This window comes from Aphidius gifuensis, linkage group LG6 (genome assembly GCF_014905175.1).
Source record: "Aphidius gifuensis isolate YNYX2018 linkage group LG6, ASM1490517v1, whole genome shotgun sequence".
NCBI lineage: Eukaryota > Metazoa > Arthropoda > Insecta > Hymenoptera > Braconidae > Aphidius > Aphidius gifuensis.
This window is the reverse complement of record NC_057793.1, coordinates 6261749-6286059: the sequence shown is the minus strand read 5'-3', so window position 1 is coordinate 6286059 and position 24311 is coordinate 6261749. Positions and strand designations below refer to the sequence as shown.

Here is a 24311-nt window from a genome sequence, read left to right as displayed (position 1 = left end):
TATTCAAGCTTGTTGACTTTAGTCGACAGTTATGTTTTTTTACATATATTTATGATGCAAGATGTTACTCAAGACACGAGCAAACATTTTAAAAATGATAAAAAAAAAATCAAACAAAAAATTGACGTGATATTTTTTAAATCTTGGCAAAAAATATAAAATAAAAAAGATATACGAGTTTTAAACTTTTACCTATGTTTACCTGTGTTTAATATTATACCTATAGTTTAGTCGCATGCTGGTCCATTCTCATCCAGTTCCAGAGTTTGTCAGTGCCTCAGTCAGTATGCTTCAGTCTTGCTCCGGCACTCGCACCGTTAACACTCCTCATATTTCATCAATTTTCAAAGTGACAATATTTTCTATTTCATCATAAATCATACGATAAAATATCAACAAAAAAATACGATAAATTTTTTTATTTATTAATTAAATAATAAACAATATTTTACAATTAGAAAAAAAATTTTTTTTTACTCCAAAATTTGTTTAAACTATTTTGATTAAAAATATTTTCAAGTGATTAATTTGTGATTTAATTGGAGTACGTTGTAATAAACAAAAGTGTTTTTTTTTTAAGTGTGTAGAAAAATTTATTTTTTAATGAATTTAAATATAATTTTTTGGTTGTTTTTTTTTGAGTTAAAATTATCAGAGTGATTTGAGGAATAATTCAGTAATTGACGGATGAAAATTTGAATATAAAAAATTGGTGAGTTGCTAAGAAAATTTATAAAATAATATTGTTGTGATATAAACACTGGTTGATGTATTAATTATAATTTTGTTTGTTTATTTTTAATAAGTATATAAAACCGTGTTGTTATGTGATATGAAAAAAAAATATGATAGTTATTTACTTAGCTAGCTATAATATGTATTATATTAGTTTTGTCTTTTGTCTTTACAACTTCCGCAATTTTATTTTTATATACATATATAGTTGTTCTTCTAACAAAAGTCATATACATTACTTGCTCATTCTCGTCATACACCAACACAATTATGCACTACTCGTTTTCATCGTAGTATTATGAACAGTAAAGCAGTTGCTTCTCTCGACCATGAATGCAAAAAATAAAAATATAAAACGAGAATAAAAAAAATATGAAAACTCTGGCAAGATTACCACTATTCTATGTGACACGGTGATCTCTTTCCATGCAACATGCACTTCTTCCGGCAACTTTTTTATTTATTTTTTATTTTTTTTATTATTATTACTGCACGACCTTTTATTCTCGATTATTAAATAAATACAAATATGTATTGTAAGCTAATTAGTCTTTCGAAAAATATACTATTTTTTTTATTTAAAAAATTATTTCATTTAAAATATTATTGCGTTGATATAAATTTTAATTAATGTTTAACCCATTAGACATACGCCTTTTAAGTATTAGCAAATTTTGATTAACTGAAAAAATTTGCAAACAGACTAGACAAGTTATTTGAAAAAAAAGAAAAATTTTTTAACATCAATTTATTTGTTAAATTTTGAGTGAAAAAAAATTTAAAAAATTTAAAAAATGGCATTTACGTTTTCCTTGATCTCCAGTGCAAAGATATTAATTTATTAAAAATAAATTTAAAAATATAATAATACGTATATATAGCAATTTATTTAAATGATTTAATAAAAAAATAAATGATGATTATTTTTTAAATTTAAAAAATAATATTTATAAAAATATTTGGATATTTTAAATTGATGCAATTCAATATATTTATTATATTTATTCAACGACAATGCAATATTTGCAGAGTACAATGATGATTATTCTGTGACACCGGTTTGAATTATTTTCAAAGGTCAAACAGCAGAGTAAATATACACCAAGTAAAATTGTTGAATTTGCCAAAGTTATACATAAACACATGGTTACTGTGATAGACGCCCCGAAAATAAATATAATATAATACGTAAAAGCTCTATCAAAGTTTTAACTACAAATCTTGATAATGATTTAGTCGATCAGTTGTTAACATGGAAAATTATAATATTATAAAATGAATAACTAAATCGTTCATTAACTTTTTTATTTTTTTATTATACATGAATTGTAAACTGCGGAGTTGTATTTTTTTTAAATGAAAATTCACTGCGAATAAATTCTTGCTGAATTGTTATAAAAGTGACGCTACTGATATAGTAGAAATTATTTCTATTATAAAAGAAGTAATTTATCAGATTAAAAAAATTTATCAAACGTTAGAGATAAAAAATTATTTTTATACATATTTTTTTTTGTCAAATAAAAATTGAGATCATGTTATAAATTAAAACATTTATTTTTTCTTTTTCTCTGTATTAATGATAAATGATTTGTACAGAAAAAAAAAATATAACTTATACTTTTATTATTATAAAATTACCGTGTTAAAAAATGAGAAAAATAGACGAAAGAAAAAAACAACTGTCAAACGATTAATTAAAAAAAAATAATAAAGAAAAAGAAATAAGTTGAATAAAAAAAAAAAAATACAAAGTTTTTTGTAAAAACTTGAGTAGCAGAAAGTAGGAGCTAAAGACTCTTGTAAAGAGTGAAAAAAAAAACGAAAAAAAAAATTAACCCATCCCTCGGGGGAATTTTTTCAACGTCTAGGGATTATAAGTGTATATAGACTGAATTTCAAAATGACATCGCAAACTAACCCACATTGAACTCTCTAATGAAAATGACAAAATAACAAAAAAATTGAAAAAAAAAAAAAATAAAACCACCCTCGAGACTACTCTCAATATCATGATGCCAAGTCATCATAAATTTATGTCATCATTCTGTCTTTTCAATTCGTGTCGTATTTTTAAAACCAAAAAAAAATATAAATAAATTTTAAAAAATTATTATTATAAATTTTTGAAAATTAAAAAGAGAAAATTTTACAAAGATTTTTTCTTTTTTAATCATCAAAAGAATTATTAAAAAAATCATTAAGATCTGAGGATTATTTAAAAATCTAAAGAATTTTTTGAAAAATAATTTTATTATTTAAAAAAAAATGATTAATTATGTTTATTCAATTTTTTAAATATTTTTTTTTTCCTAACAATTATTAAAAGAAGCTAAAAAAAATTACTAAATAATTTTTAAAATAATAACTAATACAATTCTTTGTTTTAATTAAAATCAACCATGACAAAATCAATTATTAGTTTTAAATTTTTGATAGACATAAAGTCAATAAATAAATTAAACAAAAAATTTCAAACAAAAGTTTTAAAGTCCCTATATATATTTATTCTCAAACTAAAACCCAAAACAATTATACAACAAAGTTTGACATTTCGTTAACTCTTTAATAAAAATCTAAAATAATCAATATAACTAAAAAAAAAAAATTAAAAAAAAACTTTTAAATCAAGATGACGTTTATCTAAGTTTAAATATAATTAAATCAACCTCACAATAGCATTTCAAAGTAAAAAATAATAAAACCTAGAACTTTGATCAAGAAAATAAATTCTTATCTTGTTATTTAACTCAAACGCATAAATTTAAATTTTCGAGTTGATAAATCAAGTCTCGACAGAGCCATTAGAAAAAAAAATAGAAAATAATAGTATATATCTGTGGATTCTTTAATGTCAAAATAATATTGTAATGATACTGCGAATGTATATTATAAAATACAGATTGGGTGAACAAAGGATCAATTAAACGTAACATCGATCCGCAAAAGTAAAAGAGTCGCGTGTGCGCTTCGTCCTTCATACAATCAAACGAAGAAGATACATATATTTTATGCATTTGTGTTTAGCGATATGCAATGTCTCGAGACTCGATTTATCCAATTCAAGTTGTTGGAATTAAATATACCATAAGGGTTTTTTTTATTTCCGTAAAAGGAAGGCGCTTTAACTCGCGTAACTATATCTACAATCCGGCAACACATTTGCAACAATTCAATGGTCTTTACTCTTTATCATTTATATTTCTTTTTTTTTCCTTACAAATGCAAATTTGATCGTATAAATAAGAACTCGTGCCACTGCCAATTAAAACACTCCATATTTAGAATATACAAAATAAATATTAGCAATTTATTTTTCATTAAAATACAAAATTTCTTTCATTACGTTTTGCTTTTTTTTATCGTGGAGATTTCTTTTTTTTTTTTTCTTTTGATCATCACGATGGAATTTGTGGTTGTGGTATTAATTAAAAATTATATTGTTATTATTTTATAATGATTTAATAAATTTTGTATTTTAAAAAAAAAAAATAATTGGATTTAGCAGAGCATGGTTTCGATCCACGGACCTCTGGGTTATGGGCCCAGCACGCTTCCACTGCGCCACTCTGCTATTTGTTAAAATGAAAGCGCAAATAAATTTACATTAAATTTGGTATTTTTAGTTATTTATTTAGTTGGTTAATAATTAATTTTTAATGATTTATTGATAGCCATTTGATTTATTTAAAATTATGAAATTAAAGTCAAATATTAAAATGAAAAATTTTAATAAACAATTTTTTTTTAAATTAATTTTTTTCTTTATAAAAATATTTGAATTTATTTATTAATGCAGATTCATTTATTTAAATTTAATTAAATTTAATTTTATAGTAAAAAAGTTTGAATTGAAAAAAAAAAATATACATGAAAAAATTCCGGCTGTTTTATTAAATTTTTAATTTTTATAAGTTTGAATTGAAAAAAAAAAATATACATGAAAAAATTCCGGCTGTTTTATTAAATTTTTAATTTTTTCATCGTTTAAAAAATTCATAGAAATATTGCAATGGATACATAGCTTTTTTTTTATTACTCAGTGAATGAAAATAAAAAAAATTTTACAAGAAATATTTTATGAACAAACAAACATTGAATTTTTATAATTTGATTTAAAAATTATTGTAAATTAAAATTTAAATTCATGAATTAATTACTAGTAAAATTCACGCTCAGCTGGTATTTTCTTTTTTATTTTTTTTTCCGAATATATATATTTTACGTTGAGTTTAGAAAATTCTTGATGAATACCTAGCCACCCTGTGATTTTATACAAGAAGAGATCTGAATAGACAATATAACCAACTACTTGGAAAAAAAAAAAAAAAATCAGATAATGGGTGCGGCACCCTTGGTGGCACCTGTTTTTCAGGTACAAAAAAAAAAAAAAAAAGTAAATAATATTTACGGTATATAATATATATTTTTAATTCTCGCACTTTTCCTTATATCTGAAAGTTGTATATATAATTATACTTGTTACATTAAAAACCAATTTACCTCGATATTATTTTTCTGTTTATTATTTTAATATAGCAAAAAATTATCTAGCTGTAATATTTTTAAGTGAAAAAAGACATGAAGCTTAATAAACATGCGAGACAAATATTTATTCAAATATCATTAAAATAAATAAACACAGTGTTTTTTTTTTTTATCTAAATTATATAAATGACTAATTTTATTTTCAAAATTTCTAAACGTAAAATTTATTTATTTGTTTAATTATTTATCAACTATTTTATTAAGTTGTTTAAATTTTAATAAAATAAACTAATAGTCAAAAAATCATTCGACTAATTTTATTTTTTAACATCACTTGTAATTTTGTTTTTATCTTTTTAATTATTTCAATTTGTTTATTTAAATATTTAAATTAAAATTTCATAAAAAGCTTTTTTTATTTATAATTTAATTTTAAATATAATTAAAAAAATTAAGTGTTTTTAGTTACCTGTTACTTTTCTAGCCACCAAGGGTGGTGCAATTTCCTGTGTCACTCCAGGAGTCTAAAAAACATACCAACGACCAGCAATAAAAAAAAAAAAAGAGATTTAGCTGAATACAATAAAAATTTATGGCTAATTCTATTTTCCTCGAATTGATATATCGGAAGTTTACCCCACAAATTCTCATGTCAAATAAAATAAAAAAAAACAAACTAAATCTATTGCAATTTTTTGTTACGCAATAAATATTTATAGTTTTATTAAAATAATAATTAAATTTCAAATCTGCAAAATAATTTATTAATACTCGATCGAATCTATATATAATAATTGTTTTTTTATCCATCTGACTTTGATCCTGATAAAAAATAAATTAATAAATTTAGTCCATCACTTTCAGGAATTTATTCTCACACTTGTTAATCTTGATATGAAATTTAAAAATAATAAAAATTAAATACAAGAGTGAAATAAAAAGAGTATCAGTTGCGATTTAAAAAATATATCAAACAAGATTATAAAAATTAAAAAAAACAAATCATAATAATAAAATTGAAAAAAGGAAAAAAAAAAAAATATACTGAAGTTAATAAAAGTGGTATTTATATTGTGGCTGATAGTTGGTGAGTTTAAATACTTGCTCAAGATATATATCATCATGGCAAGATGTTGGTGTGTTGTATATGTTGTTACATGTTACCTGAGGCTGATGTTCGTTAACGTAGAAAGTGGCGCGGCTTCGTTAGTTTCACTCATGCATATATTAAATCCTAATTGTCCGTCTTTTACGATGTGCGCACGGTGGACTTGTCGATCGTTCCTATATATCGAGATATTTTTTATTTATATATACATGTATGCAAGGTCGTTGCACCTCAATCCTTTTATGGTGTATATAAATAAAAAAATTATTATTTATTAACCGATATTCTCACAAATATTATGTATATCAAACCACGTGTTTTTATAATTTTATTTTTTTTTGAAATTTTTATGTGCGTGACAGCTAACATGAATTGATGGATATATTAAATGATTTAAATTTTTCATATTCCAGTAGAAATGATTTATAATTGATTGATATGTATTTTATCAGCAAAATTATTATTATTAATATTTTTTTTTTTATAAATTAAAAAAGGGTTTTGTGTAATAAAATTTTTATTATATATAATATGCAATATTGTTTATTAAAATAATTATTTTATGAAAAATTTAATAGAAAAGCTCTTTTGGATTTGTCAAGAGAAAATCTGCTATTACATTTTTTTGAATAACAGATGAAAATCTTGGAAGAAGATAATGCAGCTGAGAAAAGTTTTCATACAAAAAAAAAAAAAAGAAAAGTAGATGTAATTTTATCTCTGAAAATATTTTTATAATTTAAAAAATATTTACTAAATATATTTATTTTATATTTTAATTGTCAATATAATAATTTAAAATTTAAAAAATTTGATCAGGAAAATCATTGTGATTATTATTATTTTTTTTAAATTAAAATTCATGCAAACAAACTTGTTGACATTTTTTTTTGTGTTTTTCATGAAATTATAATTTCAAAGGTTTTATAAAAATATTATTAAATCAACTATATTGTTATGATAAATTTTTTTAAATTTATATATTACATTACATCAAAAAAAAAAATTGATTAAACAATAAATTTATGTTTTTCAATTACTAAATTTATTGAAATAATTGAGGAATAATTTATTTGGCATTTTTTCAAGAAATTAATTTGATTAGATATATACAAAGCTCATCTATTAACTTGGTAAAATATTTTTCAAATAAATTTCCATTCAAGCAGTGATAAAACAGCCCTATTCAAAAACGTCGATAACCAATTACCCAGCATAAAAATCACGAATCTCTTTTTCAAATCGAACCATACCATTAAAACATAAAAAAATAAAATAAAAAATAAAATTTAAGCAATGATTTTTCAAATAAGGTTGTGCAGCAAGAGTCGTTTCCGTAAATGACCCTGATGTGAAGTTAATAATTTATATACCTATATACATACATCCTACGTTGCGGGGTTATTTATCTGCCAACGTGATGTGTTTACGTAGGTTTCATTGTGGGGGTGTGTGAATGATTTTCATATGCAAAATTGTTCTGAATATCGGTCGTTAACAATACTATATTATAATATAAAAAATATTTAAAAAAAAAAAAAAAATGAACACATATATAATACATAAAGGATATCACCTGGTACGTGAGGTGATCCTTTTGAAAATAATATAATATATAAGAGACGATGCTACATGACGATGGTAGAATAAGTAGGATGAAATTTATCGCAAATCAATATAGTTATTATCAAGATATACTTTGGTTAAACACATGTGGCTAAATTCACTATTTAAAAATAAAAAAATTTCTATTTTATATATTACAGATCATTTATCATGCATTTTCATCAATATGCCATTTTAAATTATTCACATATTGGATATAAAAAATAATTTCCTTTTTTTAAATTTTATAAATCAAATGTTCTTTTATGTTTTTATATATATATTATTATTTTTTTAATAATAAAATATAATACCTTTTGATGAGACGAAAAAACAATAATGACAAATTCATTTTTAAATTAATTATTAGCATTTTCAATTGTCATTTAAATTTTGTATTCATAGATGTATCATGTGACAAATATTCGTCGGCATTGAAACTCAATTTTGGATTTTAATTTCCGTTTGTAAAATAGCTTCTTATCTTTGCTTCGAAATCCGGAGCACGAACTGTTCTCAATGGTTTCTCTGTGATGTATCATCAAGCCAGCTGTGGAATTTAACTTCTATTTGTATACAGCACGTATATGATTATGTCACAGATGAAAGAGAAAATGAAATAAAATGAATGAAAAGTGTTTTATATAAATAAATAAATTACAAAAAAAAAAATACAGTTATTGACATTTTTTGATTGAATAAAAAGCAATCTTTTAAAAATTGAATTTTATATTTTTTATAATTGAATTTTATATTATTTAAATTGCATTATATCTACATTTAATTATAATATTTTTAATTGGATCAATTCCGAGAAAGCACAGAGTAATTATCAAAAAACTCCTGAAAATATTTTTGGTAGAAATATTTCAATATTGCTATTAGTATAAAAAACAATTAAATATAAATGAAAAATTTTGTAAATTATAAAAAATATGATATTAATTAAATATAATGTTTAGATAATTTTATTTTAAATTCATAATTAGTTCAGCTGAAAACTGACGACACGAAGTCAAGATGCATGAAAATTTGCAAACACAAAATTTGAAAATAGTCTATTGTTGTAGTATCAAGTTGTATATTATCATTCAAATGAATTTTAATTAGGTAAATTTATACATTAAAATAAACATCTGTATATTTATTAAACTGCATTTAAATTTTAATATGAAAAAAAAATATACAGTTTGCAAAATAAAAACGAGAAAGATCAAAGTGGTTGAAGAAAATAAATTGCAATCATATTATTTAGCTTTTTTTTTTTTGTTTAAATTTTTTAATTATTATTTAGTTTTATCTGCAGAAATTTGTCGTATCAATTTACAGTATTTGGCTGTATAAAAACACATTCAAAGCATATATATTTTATTTTATTTTTTTTTTTTTATAAAGCTTTTAAGTCCAAAGTATGTTTTTTCTTTATAGCCTCGTATATTTTATTATTATTATTTTTTTTTTTGCTCAATACTGTACAGAGTAAAATTCTGTTCTCGACACATAGTAAAAATATATATTTGAATTAGTAAAAAAAATAATTTTAAAAACCACCTTGAGAGGTTTAGAGATCTAATTTTTTTTATACATTTTTTACTGTGATAAATAAACCAAAAAAAAAAAAATAATAAAAATTTATAAATTATTTTTTTTTGTTTTCATAAAAAACTGCCATCAATGAGGTAAATAAATTTTTTTGTTTTCCGGATATTTTTTATTTATGTGTCGTTTAAATATTAGAAGCGTAATTTCATGAAAATTTGATTGAGAAATATTTTATTTAACGAATATTACCTTCAGCAAAAAATGCTGAATTTTCCCTTCAAAAAATATTTAATTTATTCATTTTTCCATGACCAATTTCAAGTCTATTTTTTTTTTTCATATTATAAATAAGCTGTTGGTAAAAGTATTAGTAGAAAATCATCATAGCTTGAAAAATATTTATGTAATTACGCATAGCAAAATATAAAACATTTATCTAGGTCATTGCGATGATTTAAAAAATAAAAAAGATAAAGAGAAAAGTGTATATACTGATAAAATTATTTACAAAATATATAATATATTAATATATAGCATAGGTGTATATATGAACTAGCTGTTTCATGGTTCATGTATATGTATATCAATAAATTACAGATGACTTGTGTATTATATATATTTACATGCTGAAAGGCGAGAAACGTTTTCGAGTCACGCAAACATTTTGATATAGCCAACAAATACAAAAGCCTTGGAGTATATATATTTAGTATGAATACCTTCGGGTGACAACTATACAATGTATTAACTTTCAAGTTATATACACTGTGCAAATGTGTACATGTATGTATATTTAAACATGTACATTCTATACATGCGTTCAAACTACACTACAAAATATATATTCATAGTTTTACAAAATAATTTTAAGTTTCGAAATAATTTATTTAATTGTCGGTAGCACTGTGTTTGCAAATTTAAATAATTTGAAATCTTAATTTAATAATTTATATTTAAATTAATTGACGAAATATTTTGAATAATTTTTTTTTTTTATTATTTGAATTCTATAAAGTGTATTCAACTAAATACATATTTTTTTTTTCGTTTTTAAATATCGCTGAATTGTAGAAATATTTTATTTATTTTTTAGCCTTTTGTCTATTTTTTTTTAATTTAAAAAACTAATTTTATTCTGATGAATTATTTTAGTAATACATGTTCAATTTTCATAAAAAAAAATTATTAATAATTATTGGATTAATCAAATCTTTTTCATCTTGATATCGTATGCTAAAAATAATTTTACTTTTTAATCGCAATTATTCTTTTTATCTCCATTTTTTTAGCTCTAAAAAATTTTATCTAGTCAGTAATTTCTCCTCTCGAGTGTAAGATAATTGCATAATAATTTTCAAACGAATAAAAAATAATTTAACCTAATTTTTTTATTCATTTCATAAAAAATATAATAATAAATATTCAATTAAATTTTTATCTAAATTACATTTATTAATTTCATTATCATCATCATTAAAATTGTTTATATAAATAGATATATCTTAGACATAAACAATTTACAAAATGTCCTAGATAATGTTTTATTTATTTATCTTTTTAATTGTTTCGATTGGAGTAAACTTGCAAAAAAAATAGTAAAAAAACAAAGACACATTCGAGATACTCAGGGATAATAAATAGCAAATATATATCAACAAAAGTATCCAACTCTTCAAGAACACGTGATATTTTTTTTCATTGTTTTTTGACATGAGATTCCATGTCCATCATTGAATATAAACACCAACACAAACAGATAAAATTGTACACAGTATAAAATTCTATGTCAGATACCCAATTAAATTTTAAATGCATTGCACGAATTCTCTCTTTATTGTCAAACATTAGATTTTATTTTTTACTTTACTAATTTTATATACTATTTGTTTTTTTATTTTTATTTTTAATCATCTCTATATGAGACTTGAACTGAATTTTTTAGTATTTTAAAAAGCATCGAAAAAAAAATACGAAAACGTTGAATTATAAACGTGATAGTAGTAGTAGTAGTATAAAAAAATTCAAAAAATATATATAATGATAGTCAAAGTGCAAGGGAGAGATAGGAAATAAAGCAAAAAAAAAAAGAGTTGGAAGAGGACTTGTGCCTTCATTTATACCATCGGAACAAAAGATAAAAAATGTAATAAATTATGTAAAAAAGATTTATCCTTGTTGAATTAAAATAAATATATACAGCTTGATTTATTTATTTTTTCAATTTAAATCAATAATTATAAGCTGTGTGTGTGTATTTTAAATGTAAATTGAAATTTGAAAGAAGCCATAGTTTTATAATATGAGTGATCTAATTTTGTTGTGAAGGCATGTGGTACATGAAGTATATTTTAACACACGTGTGCATCTTGGTTTAATATATATATTCATCTGGTGTATAGCTGCTGTATTATATTCACCAATTTATTCATATTTTAATGATTTTCCTGATAGTTTTCACTATGTACTTTACATAAATTGAGAGCATATAATTTATAATCAAATTTGGTATTTTTTAATTTGTTTTAAATGCGGGGTTTATATTTAAATTTGAAGGATAAAATTATTTTTATATGTTTCATTTTATTGTTTGTATATAGATGAATGAATTAATTATTAAATATTTTGTTCACAAGTAGAAAATTAATTAATTAAAAATGCATAATGATTAATTTAAAGAATAATGAAAAAATTAAATATAAAATTGAATATAAAATTAACAAAAACACTATTTATCTGATTAACAAAAAATTTAAAAAATAATAAATTCTATGCTTCTATTATTTTTCTAACAAATAATAAATTTTTCATTTGAAAAAAAAAAAAAACCTCCATGCTTTTAATGCAAGATACTTAGATGATGTTTGTTAATTTTTTTTTAGAAAATTGTTTACTATTTATCGATAGAGGTCAATTGAAAAGTGGAAAATAGAGTTTTCATACAAAAAAAAAAAAAAAAAAAAATAATATAAATAGTTAAATTACTATGAATGTTGTGTATAAATTTATATGCAAGATGAATTCATACTGAAAGTAAAGTGTTGTCGGGCGCCTTGCAAGTTTTACCTCGACTTATTCTTTTTTTTATAAAATCTTCAAAAAAGATTTTTTTTTTTATATTTTTTTGTTATTACACTTTGAACAGGAAGAGGAAAAAAGAAGAAAAAAATAAAACCACTCGTCAAAATATGTCCCTGAAGTAATGTAAAGATGTTTCTATTCAAAACTTTTATTTTGATGGAAAAGTTTTGATAAGAAAAATAATCTATTTACTTTTCTTTTTTATATTATTTTTTTATTAACAGTTGATAATGTTTGTTCAATTTCAAAATATTAAAAATTTGATAAAATTAACAACAAATAATTTTTTTTTTCATTAATTTATTTACAACGAAATACTTAAATATCAATTTGAAAAAAAAAATATTTAAACCCTAAAATTATAAAACAATTTAAATATAATCGTGATAAAATTTTTTTAATAATTTTTTTCAAGTATTTAAACAAAGTATAAGCTGAGTACTTTGACACGTTGAAGATGTATATTCACAAAAGTTAATTTAACTTTAGTGTCCAACATTTAATAGAATTTCTCAAGTATTTATTTTTCAAAAGTAAATCTCTATCTTTGTACTTTTCTTAATAATATCATGAAAAAAGTTGAGAAATAAAAAATTATTTTTTAATAAATTAAATGAAAGAAAATAAATGAAAAAAAAAAACAAATAATAATTCCAATTTTTATGAAATATAAATATTAAATATAAATAAAATAAAATGATAAAGTTATTAAATTTCTTTTTTATCTGGTAAATATTATAAATATATATATTAATGCAAATGAACGTGACTGAGCTATTAAAATATTAAAAAACGCCTGAAGCACAAATACAGACGATAAATTTCTATGCAAATTAAATAATCTTTTTCAAGTTGAAGATGCGATAGTGATGCACTTAATTTAAAATCTTCACTCACCTTTACTCACTTTAAAACCACTGATATGCATGACAAGCCCATTGATATTGCTATTTAATATTTTACTAAAAATTATATTTATAATTCAAGATTCGAATAAATATTTTCATACGATATTACTTTATAAAAGTTTCATAAAAAAGCTCTTTCGGATTTGTCAAAGAGAAAACCTGCTATTACATTTTTTGAATAACAGATGAAAATCTTGGAAGAAGATAATACAACTGAGAAAAGTTTTCATACAAAAAAAAAAAAAAGAAAAGTAGATGTAATTTTATCTCTGAAAATATTTTTATAATTTAAAAAATATTTACTAAATATATTTATTTTACATTTCAATTGTTAATATAATAATTTAAAATTTAAAAAATTTGATCAGAAAAATCATTGTGATTATTATTATTTTTTTAAAATTAAAATTCATGCAAACAAACTTGTTGACATTTTTTTTTGTGTTTTTCATGAAATTATAATTTCAAAGGTTTCATAAAAATATTATTAAATCAGCTATATTGTTATGATAAATTTTTTTTAATTTATATATTACATTACATCAAAAAAAAAAATAGATTAAACAATAAATTTGTTTTTTAATTATTAAATTTATTTAATAATTGAGGTATAAGTTATTTGGCATATTTTTATAAGAAAGTTAATATTATAATCATTTTCAGCATGATAGCGATATTATATTTTTAAATATTAACCGATAACTCGATGAGCTTTAAATTTAGTTCAAGAGATTAATAAGGAAAAAAAACCTCTTGATATAAAAGCCATGTTACATTTGTATCTAATTATTTCTCTTGATATACAAACACATGTATAATGTTGAGCCATGTGGTAATCCGATGGTCATACAAGTATACGCAACTGCTAAAGCCAAAATAACAAAATCGCCTGATGAATTGATGATGGGATTATCCGATGGCCTTTGATACCTTATTATATTCAAATCATTATCCGCCTACATCACATACCAATTTTTTTTCCTCTGCCAATAATCAATAATAATAATACTCTGCAAATGAACAACATGATTTTCAAATTATTTATCATAAATTAATAATAAATCCTCATTAAAATAATTATCTACAAAAATATATATCACGAAAGAAATCAGTGAGCTTGAAATTAAAAAATAAATATCTATTTTTTGTGTGCAGTTTTTTTTTTCAATATTAGAAATACAAATTAAAAAAATATTTATCCATTGGAAAATTTATAAAATAAAAACATTGCTTTTTCGTGTGTGTACACTACAACGAATTAATTTGTAACATTTTTTTTTTTATAAATAAAGCTCGTAAACAAACAAAGAGAGATTGAAAAGCTGATGAGGCATACAATAAATTGGCTGGCATTTAACTGCAATATTTTACTGTTTTTCTCGATTGCAATTTCAATGGTAACAGCTGCATAAGTTAAACTTTTCATGTGAAATCACATTCTGGAAAACCAAAATACTCGTGTGAATCTCCGACTGTTTTTTGGTTTTTCTTTCTCTTTTTTTTTTTGTTGATAATAAATTTTATTTTATATATATTTGAAATAAATTCACGATAAATATCGAGGGGCTATTGATTGGTGTAATCATGGTGTCACTCTGAGTGACTGGAAAATTCTGAAAATTTGCTAATATATAAAACGAAACTCTCTGAATATTATCCATATTATGGATTTTCAACCGAAACGTTTGTTAAATAAATAAAGTAGCGCAGTCTCTTATAGTTCACGGTGTCACTAAATCTGGCCGAGAATACCCTTTTGATAAATATATTAATTTATTTATTTATTTTTTGTTATATTGATGGATTATAAAATAATAATTCACTCGTTGCTTAGATTCGTTATACCTGGACAACTTAAGACATTTTTTTTTTTTTTTTTTCCATTTTTAATTCTCGCGAAATATTAATAACTGTTTGAGGGAACTGGAAACCTTCGAAATCTATAAATATCAAAGTCAATGAACTACAAAAATAATTTTTTTTTACAATAAATAAATATACTCTAAAATTTTATAAGGCTCAAGATAATAATTAAACACAAAAGTTTTCAAAATATACAAAAAAAAAAAAACCTTGTTAAAATAATTATAAAAAAAGAAACATAAATATTTCTACTAGATTATTTAAATAATTCATCTCTATTAATTTAAATCAATGCAAATAATTAATTATTTTCCATTCTTTTTTTTTGGAATTTTTAATTTGAATCATGTAATTAATGTGTAATGAATTTTCATTTGAAAATATTATTTTCACATATGTAAAACAATATAATATCATAACAAGACAGGAAAAAGTTAATAGGAATTGAGGGTCGGATTTATTTGCGTGAATGTCCGGCAAGGTTAACACGCATAAATTAAATGATTGACTAGATTAGTTAATTGTCCTCTCTAGGGTTACAATATTGAACAAATGAGGATATGCCTCTCCTGGGAACTAATAAACTACATGTTACTCAATCTCAACATATTCATTAACTAGTATACGTATACATTAACAGCTACATAATGTAATATATATATATATAAATATTAAATTTATATCTCACAACAAAATCAGCCTCATTAAATTTAAATCCACATGTCACAGAATTTTTTTCATCTTTTTTTTTTTATTTTTTTAAGTAACATATACTTTAACCGGATTTAACGGGATTGAAATATTTCAGTGAATCAGTTGATTTTTATTTTTTTTTTTTATAGATTTATAAAGGTGGACCATGGAATTAGTAACCAGGTGATTTTGTCATTTTTACAACACATTTTATAGTCATCAAACACCAATTTTTTTTTATACAATTTTATTCAACTTGAATAAATAAATTAAATTAATTCGTTGTAATTGATTTTATAGAAATTGTTGAATTTTTTTTTTCATATATAAATAAACAATTAATCAATAAACATAAAAATAAATATAATTTATTAATTGGTTAATTAATAAATCAATTATTGAGTTAAGATTTTATATCGAAGTAAATGAAGGAATAAATAATTAAATAAATGAGTTAATAAATCAGTAACTGATAAATAAAAAATCAAATTATTAAATAAATAAATAGATAAACAATTGAATAAATTGAAAAATGAATTAATGAATAAATAAGCAAATTTATTAATTAATAAATGTATTAACAATTGAATAAATAAATTCAAAATATAATTCATAAATTAATTTATTGATAATCAATTTTAACATGAATTTCAATTGCCAAATCTATCGAAAATAAAAAAATAATAAATATGATGAGTTGATGATACCGATGGGGCTTCAATGTGAATATTGCAGATCATATAATATATCAACTGATTGTTGGCCACAAATACCAGTTGAGTTTAAACCAGCAAGCTGTTTGGTCAAACTCATAAAAAAATTATTCAATTTTTTTTATTTTTTTTTTTTATCGGTATTATCTCGTTTGTGCTCACGAGTTTTTTATAAATCACTCGAATTATTTTTTTATAAACATGTTTGTATGTTTAACATTATTATTGTTGTATTTTTTTTTAAATCATCAATATATTAATTTTATAATTACACTATAATTATTCGAAAATAATTTTTTTTTAAATCTTTTTTTTTTATTAATTTAGTTTTAATTATTAATTATTCATTAAAGAGTAATTTAACATTAATATTAACAATATAAAAGTGACGAAATTTTTTAATTTGATAGTTTAAATTTCAAACAATCAAACAAAGTGATTATATTGTTTTTTTAATTTTATTTGAAAAAAAAAAACATTTTACAAAATTATAATTCATGTTCTGCTTTATGTTCATGTACATCAGACATTTGTTTTGTCTACAATGATATATATATAAACATAAAAAATTTATAGAATACACCACAAAATGTTAACGTAAATTTTTTATTATATTTTTATTTGAACTTATGTTATATTATACGTGGTAAACCACCCGTCGAGGACGACATTTCCAAGAGTAAAATACATCTTGACCCTTTATATGTATATAAAATGTTTTTTTTTTTTATTTATATATATTCATTTTCTTGGTATATAACCATATATAATTATGTATATACAAAATCGTATAGTACTCGCCCACACATCAGGATATTATTTAAAGAAATAAAAAATACATGACGAGTCACACCCTGAAACAAACTCGTTGAAGGCGCAATGATTTTTTATTTTTAAACTGCTATTTTTTTTTGTATTTTATTATTGTTTCGTGTTTAATATTTTTAATGATTATATTAATATGATTTCAGATGACATGGAGAGGTAAAAAAATAGCCTAAAACAACAGAGGTGATTTGAATTTTATTAAAAGATTTAAATAATAAGGAAGAGGATTTTGAAATATCAAATAAAATGGCTAAAGGCTCGGAAAGATTACCTGGTACATCAAATAGAATTAGAACTAGAGATGATGGTTGCTGTTCTGTTAATTTTTTAAAATACGTACTTCATATATACAATGTTGTATTATTTGTAAGTTTTAAAAATTATTTATTTATAGCTTTTAATTAATTTTTTATTTTGTAATTTTATTTAATTTTTTATAATTTATTTATTGTTAATTGTTTTTTAAAAAATATTTAGTTTTTAAATTTTTAATGTTAAAATCATTAAATTTTAGTTTTTGAGTTTTAAAAATTTTAACAGTTAATAATTATTTAATTTTGAAATTATTATTTAAGAAATATGTATATAAATAATAATTTGTTGGTAAGAAATATTGAATGAGCTTGTGGTTCAGTCAGCAAAAGCACTTACTTCTTGGCTAACGTATGCAAGAGTTCGAATCCGTATTGAAAATACTGAATTGTGTTATTATGAAGATTATATTAAATACAATATATATAATAAAATATTTAAGGATATGAAAATTATAAAGATAGATCCTTACTCGGTATGTTACTGTTCTATATACTGTACTGTCTTAACTATTATCGCAATTGGGCTCTGAGGCAAATACCTCCTGGCAAAGAACGAGTGAAGATTAATCTCTATCCTGGTTCTATGCTGAGAGATATTTGCCTGATACTTTTTGCAAAAAAAATATACAAAATAGTATTTGCATTTTCAATCTTTTTAAAAATTAATATATTTTAAAAAATAATGATTCAATAGTTGTTTCAATAGATAAAATATAATCGACATTTATATATAAAAATTATTGAAAAAAATAAATAAAATAAAATATCTAGCAATTTTTAGATCTAAAATACAGAACAGTACAGTAGTAATTTTGATGAATGAAATTTCAAATTTTTTAAATAAATTTTCGTTAAAAATACATATAGACATTATAAATTTCTATATATATATTTTTTGACGAATAATATATCCATAGATGGTAAACGATATGATAGAACAGGAAAAGAAACTGGTTTTTTGGAATTTGGGCATAATCATGCCCACGCATATAAAACAAACGGAATATCAAAAAATCAAAAAAAATATATACATCATACTCGAAAGAATAAAAAAAATCAAGTGACGAATATCATGTTTATTTATTTTAATATTTTATTTAGGTGTATTTGAAAATCATCGAGTCATAATAAAGACCTCATTAGCCTATGTTTACCTACATTCTATTTTTTTGAATTGAAATAATTCAAATAAAAATCCGTCGAGTCATAAAAATAAAAAAATAATTTAAACTGTCATCCTTTTTAAATTTTTTTTTTTTATATTTATTTTCTTTTCTATTTCTCAACACCTTGGAAAAATAAATTTTTATATTCTATCTAATTTCATTAGTACCAACACAACACACACTCGTAGAATAACAATAAAAAAAATAAAAAAAAATTTTATATATTTAATTTTTTTTTATACAGGTATCATTTTGTATTATTTTTTTTTTTTTAATATCATTTATTTTATATATATTAAAAAGTTTTTTATATATTTTGAGAGTGTTTCTTTAGTTAAAATATAAAATAGTAACAATAGTAATGGAGAGAAATTTATTTTCGCGCAAATCCTTATCTAAAATTAATTTTAAACTCAGCATGACTTGATTGAATATTATTTAATTAAAAAATATAAAAAACGAAAAATATTAGTAATTATTTTCTTAAATTTAACTCAAGCTGTTTGATTTTTAATTTAATTATTATAATAATAAATTTTTTTTTACAGTTAAACTGCAAATAAAGTTTATTTTTTAAAATTTTTTTAATATCATTTTCATTAAATTTATCTAATTATAAAATCATTGATATTTTTATTTTTTAAATTATTTAACACTATTCAATAATTATTTACTATTTTTAAAAAAAACTTAAAATTACAATATTAATAATTCAAATGAGTTTAAATTGTAAAAAATTGATGAGAATGAATTTTTTTTGTGTTACAGCTTTCGGGACTGATAGTAGGTGGAATAGGAGTATGGACAGTTATTGCTAAGCACAATTACATATCACTCATGGCAACATCAATTTATCCAATTCTAGCATACGCCCTCATTGTTGCTGGTGGATTGGCTATTATTGCAAGTTGGCTTGGTTGCGGGGGAGTTTCCTCTGAGAATCGTTGTATTCTTCTTCTGGTAATTTTTTTTTTTCAATTAAATTCATGAAAAACTATTGAATATGTTTTTTAATTTTAATTATATATTTATTTTTACAATTTTAAATATTACCAAGAGATATTTGTATTGAGCAATTTATCTTGTACATTAGATTTTCAATTTCCTTGTTTGTGACTTGTGTCAAGGATGCTGATAATGCTTCTGTACATACAGTGTCTTGAATATTGTCTCTTTAACGAGGTAATTTCGTCGCATCAAGTACATACACATATACATACATAGAAAATACTCTTGTAATTGATTGTTTGAAATTACCATAATAATGTTGAGGACTATTAATTCAATACCATATGTTTAGGTATATATATATTTCATCGTGTTCAAGATAAAGAAACTCAGCTGTGATATATTATTATTTTTTTTATTTTTTAAATTTTTCAACTTTAGCTTTTGCGTATTATATTATATTTATTTTCGGGGCGTCTATCACAGTAACCATGTGTTTATGTATAACTTTGGCAAATTCAACAATTTTACTTGGTGTATATTTACTCTGCTGTTTGACCTTTGAAAATAATTCAAACCGGTGTCACGGAATAATCATCATTGTACTCTGCAAATATTGCATTGTCGTTAAATAATGCATCAATTTAAAATATCCAAATATTTTTATAAATATTATTTTTTAAATTTAAAAAATAATCATTATTTATTTTTTTATTAAATCATTTAAATAAATTGCTATATATACGTATTATTATATTTCTAAATTTATTTTCAATAAATTAATATCTTTGCATTGGAGATCAAGGAAAACGTAAATGCCATTTTTTAAATTTTTTAAATTTTTTTTCACTCAAAATTTAACAAATAAATGTATGTTTTAAAATTTTTTTTTTTTCCAAACAATTTGTCTAGTCTGTTTGCAAATTTTTTTAGTTACTCAAAATTTGCTATTACTTAAAAGACGTATGTTCAATGTATATTAAAAATTCATAAAAATTTATCAACACAATATTTCGAATGAAATAATTTTTAAAATAATGTTGTTACATAAAATTGCCAATAACTTTACCTATAGAAAAGTAAATACAATGGAAAACATTTGAAAATCAATTTATATATTTTTATTCAAAAAATAAAATTGTGTCAAGATTGTAGTCAAGTGTTGTAAATCATTTTTGACGAGGTGATAACATAATCGATCGTTGCTCTAGGCATATAACGACCAACGGGAAAAACAAAAAGTTATCTTATAAACTTGGTCTTGCAATGTAAGCTATATACACAAACCCATCATCATCATGTTGAATTTTACATTTAGTTATTATTATTATTATAAAAACATAATGTTGATAGATACATATTGATATTAATATTACACGTGGATAAATGTACCAACCAGTTTATTGCACACCATTATCATGATGTCGTCATTTTTATCATTTAATAAATAAATATACATCAAGCCCCACGTTCTTTCATAAAATTCATGATCTATAATACTATATATTTACACTAAAAGATAAATTATTACTTTAACATATTTTTAAAAAAGTAATTATTTTTATCAGTAATCCACTTGTTTTTCTATAAATAAAAATAGACGAATTCATATAGAAAAAAAAAATAAATCAACAAGTAGACAATTTTCTTTAACACTCTTCAAATCAATACACAGTTAAAAATTATTTTTAATTTATCTTTACACAATTATTTATTCCCTTAAAACATTTAATTAATTAAAAATTCAACTAAAATTTTTTTTACTATAAAAATAAAAACAGATGAAATTCAAAGTCAATTAAAAATTATATAAAAAATTTATAAATCTATGATAAAATTATTTATATTTTTTAAATTAATTCATTGTTAAATAATAAATAAATAAATACCAAGTTGACAATTTATTTATGAATTTTTTCTATATTAAATTTTATTGTAATATATAGAATTTTTTTCATTGAACTTTTTATCCACAAACAAATGGAGTTGATGGTGTTGTTCATTGTACAATTGTACAATTGTACACACTCACCGGATATGTCTAATAATTTATTTTTAACACAACTAAAAATAATAATAAAATAATCATCTTATTTTCATGATGTTATTATTTGCGAGGTCATTCACTGATTCATATCTATAGAATAAAATTGACAGCATTACAACTTCACAACAATAATTAATTAATTGAATAAAAATTTTATTTTCACTTTTGTTTGGTATCAAGAATATATTTCAAATTTAAAAAATATTATTAATTTTATTATATAGTTGTATTAAAATATATAAATAATATTTTCTTTTTTATATTTTTCAGTATATTTTTGTTGTCATGACAATTTTGGCACTTGAAGCTGGTGTTGGTGTATTGGCAAGAATTCACGAAGAACAAGTTGGTCCAGAATTAAAGGAATCATTAAATCGTACATTCCTTGATAATTATTCCGTAAAATCAAGAGAAACAAAAGCCATTGATCAAATGCAAATTGAAGTAAGTAATTTTTATTTTTTTGGTATAAATTAATCGACATAGCTAATCGAGAGATTAATAATTAATTTTAATTAATTTTTACAGTTCAAATGTTGTGGTGCACGAAGATTTGAAGATTGGCTTGCAAGTGAATGGTACAAAGATGAAAAAGTTCAACATGATGGTAGTGTTGTGCCTGATAGTTGTTGCAAAACACCAACTCTTTTATGTGGGAGAAGAGATCATCCATCAAATATACAATACACTGTAAGTTTTTATGTTTTTTTTTATTAAACTTGTCTTGAATAATAATGGATAGCATTATAAATTTAAATATCATTGTTAAATTGTTTTTTTATCACATCTAGCTTTATAGAAAAATAAAATTTTCTACAATATTTTTTCTATCATTTACTTTTTTTTCGAATCAATAAAAATTAAATAAAAAATAAAGTAAATTTTTTAAAATTTATTTATATTTTTCAGGGTTGCATATATAAATTTTTGGAAACAACTAAAGAACATTTAATAATACTTGGAGCTGTTGGACTTGGTCTATCTGTTCTTGAAGTTTTCGGTATAATACTTGGATCATGTCTCTATATTAAATTAAGACATGATTTTGATGACTGAGTGTTACTTTATCACAACGAATATAATAATAATATTAATATTATTAATATAAACAATAATAATAATGGTCAAATGTTGTGCAGATATGCACAGTATGAAATAACTTGACAAACAGATATAAATCACAATCAAATTGACCAATAATATTAACTAAATAATTTAAAAAATATAAATAATTATTTTAAAAAAAAATAGAAAACAATATTAATTAAAGTCTATTATTATTTTACAATATCTATTTTATTTTTTATTGTCAAATAAAAATTTATTAGTATTTTTAAAATATAAATAACGCTGGCGTTTTTTTTTTTTTTCTTCAAAATTGGCAGTGTCATTATAACTGCCATTATCATAAAAAATTAAAATATTTATATTAAAATTGTGTATATTAAAATTAATCAAATTTTGAAGTTTTAATATTAATAATAAAATTTTCAGTAAATAAAAAATTAATTTTTTATATAAAATAAAATTTTTAAAAAAAGTAAAATTATTCAGTATAAAAAATCATAATAAGAAAAAGAAAAATAATAATAATCAGCTATTTTTAAATTGAATTTTGAAATATTTAAATAATTATTAAAATGTAGGTAAATTGGTTTTTTTTTTTATAATTAATAGTTACCTGTTTTGTTTGATTTTAATTTGACAAATTAATTTGATAAATATTATATGACTGATTGATTGATAATTATTATAATGTAAATTATATAAATAGTATTTATAAATGTAGTATTAATTTACATTTTACTTGTCTGTATATAAAAAAATAATTATAATAATGAATGATAAAAACAGTGCCTTTGATAAAAATTATGTAATAAAAAAGAAAATAAATAAACAAATAAATAAAAATAATTTAAATTTGTTGTAATAATAATTTCTATTGGCTGAATAATAATAAAATTAATTTAAAATTTTGTTATTAATGTAAATTATTGATAAAAATTTAATGTTTTTAATTAATAAATTTTTATTTATATTTAAAATTTTTTTAACAATATTTATTATTATTTGCTGAGTTGACAATTAATATTTTTAAAAGGATTTTTATTTGAAAAAATTAAATAGATAATAATTAATTAAAATGCATTATAATTATACTGGTACATCAGGATTACAATATTTTTCAGGACATTCTTCTAAAGAACAACAAACTTTTCGATCTTCACTGCGTGCAGGAAAAATATTACACTAAAGAGAAAAATTAATAAATAAT

At 21.3% G+C, this 24311-nt stretch overlaps 1 protein-coding gene and 1 non-coding gene across 3 annotated transcripts; one reads left to right on the top strand and one right to left on the bottom strand.

Moving 5' to 3' along the window:
• The first annotated feature begins 261 nt into the window (after nt 1-261).
• Nucleotides 262-24311, top strand: LOC122859075 (CD151 antigen-like). 2 transcript variants are annotated; one of them, XM_044162430.1, is made up of 6 exons: nt 262-712; nt 17705-17927; nt 19810-20001; nt 22307-22480; nt 22565-22726; nt 22946-24311. In XM_044162430.1, the coding sequence occupies exons 2-6, from the start codon at nt 17808-17810 to the stop codon at nt 23090-23092; spliced, it is 795 nt and encodes a 264-aa protein (XP_044018365.1). In that variant the 5' UTR covers nt 262-712; nt 17705-17807; the 3' UTR covers nt 23093-24311. The 2 variants fall into 2 exon arrangements, with proteins under 2 accessions (XP_044018365.1, XP_044018364.1); XM_044162429.1 differs by lacking the exon at nt 262-712 and adding an exon at nt 16792-16940.
• Trnam-cau lies at nt 4238-4309 on the bottom strand. Its single transcript has one exon. It is a non-coding gene; the product is annotated as a tRNA-Met (tRNA).